The sequence below is a fragment of the Cotesia glomerata genome, linkage group LG9 (genome assembly GCF_020080835.1).
Source record: "Cotesia glomerata isolate CgM1 linkage group LG9, MPM_Cglom_v2.3, whole genome shotgun sequence".
NCBI lineage: Eukaryota > Metazoa > Arthropoda > Insecta > Hymenoptera > Braconidae > Cotesia > Cotesia glomerata.
Genome location: NC_058166.1, coordinates 6,928,200 through 6,941,310, shown reverse-complemented (window position 1 = coordinate 6,941,310; position 13,111 = coordinate 6,928,200). Strand labels below are relative to the sequence as shown.

At 31.2% G+C, this 13,111-nt stretch overlaps 1 protein-coding gene and 1 long non-coding RNA gene across 2 annotated transcripts; one reads left to right on the top strand and one right to left on the bottom strand.

Annotated features, from left to right (window-relative positions):
- Window positions 1-1,680: 1,680 nt before the first annotated feature.
- Window positions 1,681-3,710, top strand: LOC123272186. The gene is made up of 3 exons (XM_044738884.1): window positions 1,681-2,500; window positions 3,050-3,331; window positions 3,643-3,710. Exons 1-3 carry the CDS (start codon window positions 2,113-2,115, stop codon window positions 3,708-3,710), a joined length of 738 nt encoding a protein of 245 aa, XP_044594819.1. The 5' UTR covers window positions 1,681-2,112.
- Window positions 3,711-10,248: 6,538 nt separating this feature from the next.
- Window positions 10,249-11,400, bottom strand: LOC123271294. The gene is made up of 4 exons (XR_006510825.1): window positions 11,249-11,400; window positions 10,924-11,177; window positions 10,592-10,666; window positions 10,249-10,504 (listed from the first exon to the last, which is right to left on the bottom strand). It is a non-coding gene; the product is annotated as an uncharacterized LOC123271294 (long non-coding RNA).
- Window positions 11,401-13,111: the final 1,711 nt, after the last annotated feature.

Below are 13,111 nucleotides of genomic sequence, written 5' to 3'. Positions count from 1 at the left end.
TCAGATTATTAGACCTTGGTAAAATGGTTCAAATGACATTTTTATATGGCAACTATGGAGTGAAACTATAGTAAAAAGTTCATAAATGTATAATAGTTATTTGACAGTCAAAGTACTGTTGTTACACAGTAAAATAGGAGTGAATCCAAAGTCGTTTCACCGTCGTTTCACTGTCGTTTCACCGTCGTTTTGCTGTCGTTTCATCGTCGTGCCACTGTCGATTTACCGTCGTTTCATGTTCCTTCCTTTGTCGAATAACGCTCCTTTGACCGCCTTTGAATAACCTACTCATAAAAAATCCCATTTGAAAATGCTAAAATTTTCCAAAATGAAAAATTTAGTATTTTTAGGACAATAATAATTTTAAGTAGTATTTACGGATTTTTTTTTTAACTTATTAATTTCTAACTCATTGATACACTACTAAGCCTGTACAGCCTGGCGTGAGTTATGAGCACTGATGTTCACTGAAAATTAAATTTCAGCTCACACCGGGACTCGAACCCACGCTTCACCAGTCTCAAGCAAGCATGACAAGCGTTGTACCGCTTAGCCATGGGACTGTCTACTAAATGGTAGTGAGTTTGAATGAATATTTTTAGACAGGAGCAGGTAGTTTTTAATTAAAAGTTAATGAAATTTTCTTTTATATTTATACCATTATAATTAAGGACGTTTTTCATGGTATCTTGAAATATACTGATTCTGTAAAAAAACATATAATTAAAATTTTTTATTTCATAAGCTTTCCTTCATTTGTGTTTGTCATATAAATATTGATGTAATTATTAAATTTATTAACTGTCGAATAGTGTTAAAAAATAAATATTTTTTTCCTCACTCTATAAGTTATTATCTTGTTTCAGCTTTTAACGCTGACATTTTTTAAATATATTTCTGAACAGTTATTTGAAATAAACTGTGACCTTGCATTGATGATATACATGGATTCTTTTGAATTTATTATCACCGTGATAAGTGACGGGTTATTTTTTTTAATCGAGCGAAAAAATATTAATTTGTAAATGAAATTTTTTAAAGCGTTTATTTAAAAAATTTTTTTATTCTGAAAATTAACTACAAATAACTAAATTTAATGTGAAATATCAATAGAGTTCAGCACTGTTTATAAAATAATAATTGAACAGCATTTACATCATTTGTCCGGAAGAAAACGAACGAGTATATACGGTAAAAAAAAGGTTATTTCACCGTGAGTTGACGGTCGAACGATCGTCGAACCGTAGTAGGTCCACAGTGATATCACTATGAGTTTATGAGGTGTTCACTTTGAAAAAATCATTTTTCCGCAGTAGAAGCATGCCATACTGACAACAGAAATGCTAAAGTTCCACGAATTAGGAACGGTCTTTTCACCATAGAACTGCTGATAAGTCAACATTTATTTACCATCCGTAGTTAGTGATGCAACAGAACGAATATACTGTTTTTCGACAGTGATTTCACCGTACTACAACCCTAACTAGATAGTGAAATAGCCGTCACGTGAAACGACCGTGAATCGACCATCTTTTCACTATGGAGTCACCGCGGATTTACCGTAAGCATGAAACCGCCAGGGTTACTTGATTAACGAATTTTTCGCTTGATTCAAGTTAATTTTTTTTTTTTTTTATATAATTACAATTATCAATTACAAATTATTATGGATTATTTTATTTTTCAGTCTTTTCCCGCCGCATGGACAGCTTTGAATAAAGATTCCCTTGAAGATTACAGCAAGCTTGTGAGAAATGGTTTGTCAGAGGTGTTGGGTGACGTTCAACCAGAAAAAATTTATTATGATTTTCATAATAAATTATTTACAGCGTTGCAATGGCGCTATCCAGCGACAAGACTAAAAGGAACGTTTGATGCATACAGTCATGTGAGTTTAAGTTTCTAGTTTTTAACTTAGTAATCATGATTTTTTCTCATTTATGTAGTTCACTCGGGACATATAGTTATTCGCTTTTACTAATGATTATTTTTATTTAACTGTACAATTATGTCATTTCTGGTGTGGTCAATTAATTTCAAATTTCAACAGTATATGTGATGCATATTCTATTATCTATATTTCAAATTCCGAAAACTTAAAATTTTGCATTTATGACCATCTACCTTAAACTGATTTATGATAATAATTATTTTTATTTGTTTCAGTTGTTGTATAACAATGCAATGGAGACAATCGATCTACGCGCAAGAAACGCAGTCTATGAAGTTCGCATCTTTACGAAAATTTTGCTGCTTGCTTTGTTGCCTCCGCAACAAATTGTAAAAGCTTTTGTACAAGTGGTTCAAAATTTAAGCGAAAAAATGTTTCAAACGTTTGAACTATTTTTGATGTACTACTTGTCACAATGGATCAACAAAGTAGGCCCGAGTAATATGTCATTTCACAATGATGTAGATTCCTTGTCAAATTGCACTAAAATCCATTACAATCGCCTGAAAAACATGAGTGGGGTCGAGCCTGATACGTGGTCCTTCTTGGGTGAGTTAAAATCATTACTTTTTTACCTGAAATCTTATTGTCGATTAAGGTAGTTTGGGTGTCAAATGATTTCAACTTGACCCCATATTTTTTTATATCCATTCGAAAGATTATAATATAATACATCTATAGCAGATTTAACATATTGAAGTAATATTTGCGAATTTAAACAATAATTGAACACCGTGAGTAAATTTTTTAAGTATCAACCTTACATAACTTATAACAATTGTCATTATTTTGTGACAGCCCAGTACTTGTTAGTTGATATTTTAATACTATTATTTATTTTCTAAAGTACAGCTTTTACAAAAAAAAACTTTAATACTGTGCCATCCCCTGCTACATTCAATTAATAATTACAAATAAGACTTCAATAATTTGCTTCATTTTGGTTATTTGTAATTGCACTGTCTATCTGGACTCTTCTTCCTCATTCTTTGGCTCAGCTTCTGAAGTTCCGAATTTGATTCGGATAGAGTATTAAATAAATAAATAAATCTAATAACATTTCTTATAATTTAATATTTTATTTCTCTTTTGCTGCAGAGTCCGCAACTTCGATTCAATGCGAAAGTTATCGAGATGTGGATAAATTGGCTAAGAAGAAAGCAATCAGTAGAGGAACACCATCTGTAAAAGCATTGATCGATTCAGCAAAAATTAAAAATCTACTGGAATTACTTGAAAGCGGAGGTATTAATGAATTGGAGTTTTTGCAAAGAGGAGTGTCAGCAGCTGAGCAACTGGTTCGCAATTTAATATTCATAAATCCAATACCAAAGTCTGAATTTGAAATCGTTGACCTCGTACCCATCCATCACAAACTGAGTAAGTAATTAATAAATTCTTCTATCACTATAGGGTAAAAGTACCGTTTGTGGCCATTTTTAATTCAAATAAACGATAGAAATGAATTAATATTAATAATCCATTACAAACTGATTTTTTAATATAAATTTTTTAAAACTCAACAAAAATATGGTTATAATATTATAATTTTTTATAAATTAATTCAAATGTTTACTGGCCAAAAATGGTACTTCCACTTTACTTTAATTTAAATATACAGTTTAATGTAAATTTTTTTTTATATTTATAATTTTCTCTCTAATTTATTATTATATTTCTTTTACTTACAGCGATCTCCATTGCTAGCTTACGGGAAATGGAGCCGAGGCACCCGAGTTACTTTTGTTGGGGGAAATAAATGTTGCTAATGAGAACATTAATAATGACGAGAATGAAGGCGAATCAGATGAAGAATCTGAAAATGAGATCAACCAGCTTGATGGCAATGTGGAAAATGAAGAAATATGAGTCATTCCATCTAAAATTGTCTAATCAGCAAAGTCGACTCATTTTAGATTTTGGTGTAACTTTGAGAAACTCTTCTCTAGGGTCCCAAAGAACAAAATTTACACAAGTTTGATTTTTACAAGCGCTTGTTTTCGCCTATTTAAATAAAGACTTTTAAAAATCGATATTTTTAAGGCTTATTAACTTTTACTGTGAAATTTTTCTGTTTGAAGCTATCTGCATGATCAAGATGGAATTTACAGTGGGAAAGATAGTAGTTTAAGGGTAAATGAAGATAATTGGCTCGGACGAGTCCTTTAAATATAAGCAGCGTGCTGAAAATGAGTGTTTTTTAGTCATTTTTCGTGAATTTCAATCAACTCTAGCGTCTTAACTGTTGAGAATTAAAAACTCGTGCTCCGCGGGAATTAAGTATATATATCATAGACAAAATTCAGCCTCAAGTTGACTTGAGCTGCCCACTCTTCATAGAAGAAAACTTTGCTCGAAGTTTTGAAATTAAAAAAAATTCCAATTTTCAGGTTATGAAACGAGCTTGTTGACTGCGCGATAAAAATCTGATACTCACAGAATCTATTGTTCTTACCTTCAACTTTAAAGGACTACATCACTTGTTTTGTTATTTTCATTTTTAGTGCATGTGCGAGCCGTTTTTTTTACAGCAAAAATCTGGACGTTTTTACAAATGGATTAAAATTACTTACCATCAGAAACAACTATAAATATCTAAAATTTTTCTAGTCTCAATAAAGTTATGGATATTTGGGCTGTAAAATTGCCTTTAGAAGTAATTATTATCGAAAATGACAGTAACTGTGAACAATTTTTCAACTAGAACATTATTTTTTATTCAACCGTTTACGGTTTGGTTTTACAATATTAACAATATCAAAATTATCGGAAGCTGAATACTTCCGCGCTTGTAATTGATTTTGAGAAATTGGTATAAAGCTATGATATGATCTCGTATTTTTTATTGTATTTAAATTTATAAATCTTTCAGATAAAAATGTCTCAGCAGCTTCTACATCCTGGCTTGATACAAAAAAAAATTTTATACCAGAAATTTGATTAGAACAAAAGTCGTGCATTGCGATTGGAGTTAAAATATGGTCATCGGTAGATCGTTGCAAGCTTGCTCTTCTTACGGTCCTTTTGATCGTACCACCTGCTCCATCGCATGGACTTTTACCATGAGAAGTGGCAAAGAAATGCCACTCTGCTTTTAATTCAAAATCCGCTTCATGACGACATATATTTATAAAATTTTTTTTATTTTTGTATTGAGCGGCTGCTCCATCACTGAAGTAATAAATTTTTTTAAACTCCGGATAACTGTTTTTAATGTAATCGAGAAAAATTTTTTGAAATGCAAAAAACGATACTGTATTGTGAGTAAGATAATCACTAATCACACATAAAGTTTTTGTCTTAAGTAAATCGTCTTCTTTAAAATAAATTACAAAGGGATGTAGAGTAGCTTGATTATTTGTCCAATGAAACGATTGTACTTCATCTTGTACCATGAATGCATAATTTTCTGAGAAATCAACTAATGCCATACACTCTGAATTGTCTTTTAAATTTTCTTTCAGGTATCTCAAATACTCGGATTGTTTTTGAAATAAAATGATGAGGTTTTAAAGTTGTCAATTGTATTTTCAAATCATCTCTAAATTCATCGACATTCTTAACTACAGTTAATAAATTGCAGCGATCAGTAGAAACCCATTGCTTAAAATTAATTTCAGATGACAATTCACATTCATTACATATATCGGAATCAATAACATCAGTGCCTGGACATTCTTTACAGCTATATAACATACATTGTTCACTGCTATCATTACAAACTATCTTTTTCAGTAATTCTTTATAAGTAAGTTTAGTTTTACACGCCATTAACATTAACTTCATATTTTGATGGATCAAACAAACACATACTGAATGTGTACCACTAGCCCCAGCCAAAACACAGTTCTTCGGTCGAAGTGAAGCAAACGACGAGAATCCTATGGCTAAGTTTGGATGAATTTGCTTGAATTTTTCATAGGCTTCTTTCAAATTAAATAAGATTAAACGTTTTTGTTCTTTAGACTTTCCGTTATTCTTATCGCGTACAGTTACACAATCTCTTTGACCTGGCATCAATCTACTAATATCATCATCTTCGAAAAATTTTATAACAGCTTCAACAATTTTTGTTTTCAACTGACGTCCACTTTCTTTTTTTGGAGCCTTCGCTAATACTCCATATTGTGCCCTCAGTGCTTTAGCTTTTTTTACAAGATATTCACTACATTCAAATTCTGACTGTATTTTAGAAATTGTCCACTTTTTCGGTAATAAACTTAAAATTTCATATTTCTCGTCAAACGTTGTAGATGCTTTAAATTTCATTTTCAATTCATCGATTAACTCTAAATAGTCTGCATTATAACAAATATGATCATTGTCTTTTTTATTATTTTCATGTTCCACAACATCAAAAGTAGCTTCTAATTTTTTTCGTATTTTACTTGATATTTGATTTACTTTTCATCAATTTTCGTTTTCTTTTGATATACTTAATTTTTGGATAGGTGGGATTGGTGACTCTTCTACGATTGAACAAATTTTATTAAGTGAATCTAAAACTTCGTACTTAGGATCAAAAGATACCCCAAGATCATCAAAATTTCGCGATAATGTATCGGTAATATCATCATAATTTTCATTTGTTTCGGTTTTTCGTAAATTTTCCATACAACGTGAACAAAGTGCTCGGCCTGGTATAAGGTTAAGATTCTCATTTGCTTCACAAAACTCTACAGTTATTTCCCGCAAGGACTTAAGAATAGGTTTTTTATGAGCACTTGATGGATCACAACATTTTTTTCCAAACAAAGAAAAATAATAAGTCACATATTTTTTATAATGATAGGTACAGATATCTGTGAAAGATACTGCCTGAATTCGTTTAGTTAATAAGTATTTCTCATGTTCATTCAGCCCTGGCGGTTTCATGCTTACGGTAAATCCGCGGTGACTCCATAGTGAAAAGATGGTCGATTCACGGTCGTTTCACGTGACGGCTATTTCACTATCTAGTTAGGGTTGTAGTACGGTGAAATCACTGTCGAAAAACAGTATATTCGTTCTATTGCGTCACTAACTACGGATAGTAGATAAATGTTGACTTATCAGCAGTTCTATGGTGAAAAGACCGTTTCTAATTCGTGGAACTTTAGCATTTCTGTTGTCAGTATGGCGTGCTTCTACTGCGGAAAAATGATTTTTTCAAAGTGAACACCTCATAAACTCATAGTGATATCACTGTGGACCTACTATGGTTCGATGATCGTTCGACCGTCAACTCACGGTAAAATAAACTTCTTTTCACGGTATATACTCGTTCGTTTTCTTCCGGACAAATGATGTAAATGCTGTTCAATTATTATTTTATAAACAGTGTAGAGTGCTGAACTCTATTGATATTTCACATTAAATTTAGTTATTTGTAGTTAATTTTCAGAATAAAAAAATTTTTTAAATAAACGCTTTAAATAATTTCATTTACAAATTAATATTTTTTCGCTCGATTAAAAAAAATAACACGTCACTTATCACGGTGATAATAAATTCAAAAGAATCCATGTATATCATCAATGCAAGGCCACAGTTTATTTCAAATAACTGTTCAGAAATATATTTAAAAAATGTCAGCGTTAAAAGCTGAAAAAACATAATAACTTACAGAGTGATGAAAAAAATATTTATTTTTTGACACTATTCGACAGTTAATAAATTTAATAATCACATCAATATTTATATGACAAACACAAATGAAGGAAAGGTTATGAAATAAAAAATTTTAATTATATGTTTTTTTACAGAATCAGGATATTTCAAGATACCATGAAAAACGTCCTTAATTATATTGGTATAAATATAAAAGAAAATTTCATCAACTTTTAATTAAAACTGCCTGCCCCTGTCTAAAAATATTCATTCAAACTCACTACCATTTAGTAGACAGTCCCATGGCTAAGCGGTACAACGCTCGTCATGCTTGCTTGAGACTGGTGAGGCGTGGGTACGAGTCCCGGTGTGAGCTGAAATTTAATTTTCAGTGAACATCAGTGCTCATAACTCACGCCGGGTTGTACAGGCTTAGTAGTGTATCAATGAGTTAGTAATTAATAAGTTAAAAAAAAATCCGTAAATACTACTTAAAATTATTATTGTCCTAAAAATACTAAATTTTTCATTTTGGAGAATTTTAGCATTTTCAAATGGGATTTTTTATGAGTAGGTTATACAAAGGCGGTCAAAGGAGCGTTATTCGACAAAGGAAGGAACGTGAAACGACGGTGAAACGACAGTGAAACGACGGTGAAACGACTTTGGATTCACTCCTATTTTACTGTGTAACAACAGTGCTTTGACTGTCAAATAACTATACATTTATAAACTTTTTACTATGGTTTCACTCCATAGTTGCCATATAAAAATGTCATTTGAACCATTTTACCAAGGTCTAATAATCTGATATATACCATATTTTAACAGTAGTGAAATGAAACAAAGTCACCAATGTTTCACCGTGAAATTACTACTGTAATGCTAAGTTCTCACTGTTGACCATAGAGGAAACTACCGACTTTCCATAGTATTTTCACCGTGACCACAAAACCGCCAGGGAGATTATTTTGATCGATCAACTCTGATGATCGTGAAAACGTTAATTTATGGCAATCTTCTTTCAACAATAAACCAATCGAACACTCCATTACTTTTTTTAAGAATTGAGAAATCACAATACACATCAACTTACTAAAACAACCGAACTGAACAAAAGAACGCTCTCTGAAACAATGACAATTGAGCTTTTATAGACAAAGAGTTAAAGTTCTTCAAAAATCCGCCACGGCCAAATGTCGCTGCTCTCCCGCTTAATTACTACCATGCAACCTAACTTGGTCGGAGAAAGCACGCGACAAGCGAAGAGTGAGTGAAACAATAGCGTTAAGCTGATGCGTGAAATTTGACACCGATAATCTAAGAAGTTTGTTTACTTTTCCATTTTGCTTACTTGTCCAATCGACGGCATCGAATCACAAAAAAATATATAAATTGGAAAGTGACAGAGATTAAGTTATTAGTAATTTAATTGATACTTATGAACTCGAATTTACTTCTCGAGTATACTTATATTGTTAATAATTAATAATATTTCTAATTTTTCGTTTGAATTTACGTCTATTCTCACTTACTTTTCAATGCAATGCAGTCAAATATTGAAAATAAGCTTATCTCTATACGCATGCATGAAAATATATAAAAATTCTGTTGTGAAGACAGAATTTTTATAGACAAAAAATTGAGATAAAAACTACCAGTTATTTAAAAAAAAAAAAATTGAGTTGACTTTTGCTATAAAATATATAAATGAATATCATTTTCAATTACTTCAATATTGATTTTATCTATTCGCAACAGAAATAAGGTCCTTGTTGCACGTAGTCGACAGAGTAAGCAGAATCTTCAAGATATAGGTCAAGTTGGACGACATTTGAAAATTTCACCGTTTTTATTTCAATGAAAGCTGCAGTAACAGCTTCTCTGTACGAATGTTTGCTACTACATGTAAGAGGAGCTGAGTTAATTGGATACTTTTGTTTATCTGTATAAATATGTAATAAACAAAAAATTAGTTATATTATTGACAACAGATTAAATTTTGTGAAGTTTATTTTATATCTGTTGATACTTACCAATATAGATAACTTCATCAAACAAATTGTTCATCATCTTGAAAAGTCCTTCAGCAGTCACCATACGATGTAGTAAACTAACAAATAGTTTTACCCGGATCTAATTTCCGTGAAGACAATTTGGAGTAGTTACTGTCATTCAAAGCCCACGGAATCAGCTGGTCATTTTTATTTTTGATGGGTTTCGAGAATATTTTATTAAGTAACCGATTTTTTGTAGTTGAAATCTGGGATACAAGAAGACATCAGGATTTTTATCTCCTTCTCCAACTTAAAAATAATTTAACCAAACCCTTGTGTCGAACGCATTAGGATGATTTTTTTTCCACCACTTAACTATTATTGGGTCGAAGTGTTTAACGTTGCGATTAAAGCGGATTCTGTGACTTCTCAACAACAACAACAATAATAATAATAAAAATAATAATAATTCTAATAATAAAATTTAGATATTATTTATTTTTTTAAACTTTAGTGAGGTATTAGTTTATAAATGTATTATATGTTTTATAAATGTATTATACATTATTATAAATGTATGATAGATTATTATAAATGTATGATAGATTATTATAAATGTATGATAGATTGTTATAAATGTATTAATAATTATAATTTTAAATTTGTTCGAAAGTAATATTAAATAAAAATTTAAAGACCTAATAAGTAATAAAATTTAAGTTTCTTTAACAAAATTAAATTTAAATTAAAGACATAATAAGTAATGAGGATTAATATTTTTAAATAAGCAAGTCAACTGAGACAACCTCTTGTTGGCAGTAACTACATGTTAAAATTTGCCCATCTCCAAGCAGACTTTGCACGTACTGTCTTTGACATGCTTGACAAAAAATACAGTGCCGGCAAGGGTTGTAGACGACGTCTGGTGGTGATTCCTCGTCTGAACAAGCCAGGCAAATTTGAGAATCTAAAATAATTACAAAGTATCATTAAGAATAGTTTCTAAATCATTAAAAAAATGTATAATTCAATTTATAAAAAATTTATATATTACTATAGATAAAACCGCCAGCAGCCACCGCTGGATGTGCATTTTCGTCATTCCTTAGTTCAGCACGATCTACGTCAACTACAAAATAATTTAAATATTAATTTCAATATTAAAATTTCATTTTCGATGGTAATTACTGTTTCGAAATCACGGCAGCTCATCCAAATGGGGTAAGGAGCTAAAACATGCGCTGGAAGAAATGGATCGTCAGGATATTTAGAAGCTGATTTGGCAAATTACAGGAGTATACTGGTTAAGAGATCGCCAGGTACAGATAATCACAGGAAAATTGTGGAGTCCACATTCAGGCCACCTAGAAATTTGCATAAACTTACTGTAAGCCGTTTCGGCGCGATCAAAACTGAAGAGAATCGATGAAGAATATCTCGACGAAGATGAGATATGATAACTACAACAGGCACCTGAAGAAAGAATATACCAGGGACTGGTTTTGCCGACGTTGGAGGCATGGAGATCGGCGATGAAAACATCTCGAGAAGAATGAACAGCTTACTGACGGAAAATTCAACTCTTATCTCGAATATAATTTGTAAAAAGATCCTGAGGTGGCCACTTATAACCATAATAACTAATAACATTTTTTATAATTTACTAAAGAAAATTACTAATGTGAAATTTACTAAAAAAAGTTTTCCTTACATATGAGTCATTCCATATGAAATCGTCTCAAAAAAAAAGAAATTGTTGCCGTCTCATTTTAGATTTTGGTGTAACTTTGAGAAACTCTTCTCTAGGGTCCCAAAGAACAAAATTTACACGAGTTTGATTTTTACAAGCGCGTGTTTTCGCCTATTTAAATAAAGACTTTTAAAAATCGATATTTTTAAGGCTTATTAACTTTTACTGTGAAATTTTTCTGTTTGAAGCTATCTGCATGATCAAGATGGAATTCACAGTGGAAAAGATAGTAGTTTAAGGAAAAATGAAGATAATTGGCTCGGACGAGTCCTTTAAATATAAGCAGCGTGCTGAAAATGAGTGTTTTTTAGTCATTTTTCGTGAATTTCAATCAACTCTAGCGTCTTAACTGTTGATAATTAAAAACTCATGCTCCGCAGGAATTAAGTATATATATCATAGACAAAATTCAGCCACAAGTTGACTTGAGCTGCTCACTCTTCATAGAAGAAAACTTTGCTCGAAGTTTTGAAATTAAAAAAAATTCCAATTTTCAGGTTATGAAACGAGCTTGTTGACTGCGCGATAAAAATCTGATACTCACAGAATCTATTGTTCTTACCTCCAACTTTAAACGACTACATCACTTGTTTTGTTATTTTCATTTTTAGTGCATGTGCGAGCCGTTTTTTTTATAGCAAAAATCAACTCAATTTTTTTTTTTTTTTTAAATAACTGGTAGTTTTTATCTCAATTTTTTGTCTATAAAAATTCTGTCTTCACAACAGAATTTTTATATATTTTCATGCATGCGTATAGAGATAAGCTTATTTTCAATATTTGACTGCATTGCATTGAAAAGTAAGTGAGAATAGACGTAAATTCAAACGAAAAATTAGAAATATTATTAATTATTAACAATATAAGTATACTCGAGAAGTAAATTCGAGTTCATAAGTATCAATTAAATTACTAATAACTTAATCTCTGTCACTTTCCAATTTATATATTTTTTTGTGATTCGATGCCGTCGATTGGAAAAGTAAGCAAAATGGAAAAGTAAACAAACTTCTTAGATTATCGGTGTCAAATTTCACGCATCAGCTTAACGCTATTGTTTCACTCACTCTTCGCTTGTCGCGTGCTTTCTCCGACCAAGTTAAGTTGCATGGTAGTAATTAAGCGGGAGAGCAGCGACATTTGGCCGTGGCGGATTTTTGAAGAACTTTAACTCTTTGTCTATAAAAGCTCAATTGTCATTGTTTCAGAGAGCGTTCTTTTGTTCAGTTCGGTTGTTTTAGTAAGTTGATGTGTATTGTGATTTCTCAATTCTTAAAAAAAGTAATAGAGTGTTCGATTGGTTTATTGTTGAAAGAAGATTGCCATAAATTAACGTTTTCACGATCATCAGAGTTGATCGATCAAAATAATCTGAATGAACATGAGAAATACTTATTAACTAAACGAATTCAGGCAGTATCTTTCACAGATATCTGTACCTATCATTATAAAAAATATGTGACTTATTATTTTTCTTTGTTTGGAAAAAAATGTTGTGATCCATCAAGTGCTCATAAAAAACCTATTCTTAAGTCCTTGCGGGAAATAACTGTAGAGTTTTTGTGAAGGAAATGAGAATCTTAACATTATAGCAGGCCGAGCAATTTGCATACGTTGTATGGAAAATGTACGAAAGAACGAAACAAATGAAAATTATGATGATATTACCGATACATTATCGCGAAATTTTGATGATCTTGGGGTATCTTTTGATCCTAAGTACGAAGTTTTAGATTCACTTAATAAAATTTGTTCAATCGTAGAAGAGTCACCAATCCCACCTATCCAAAAATTAAGTATATCAAAAAGAAAACGAAAAATTGA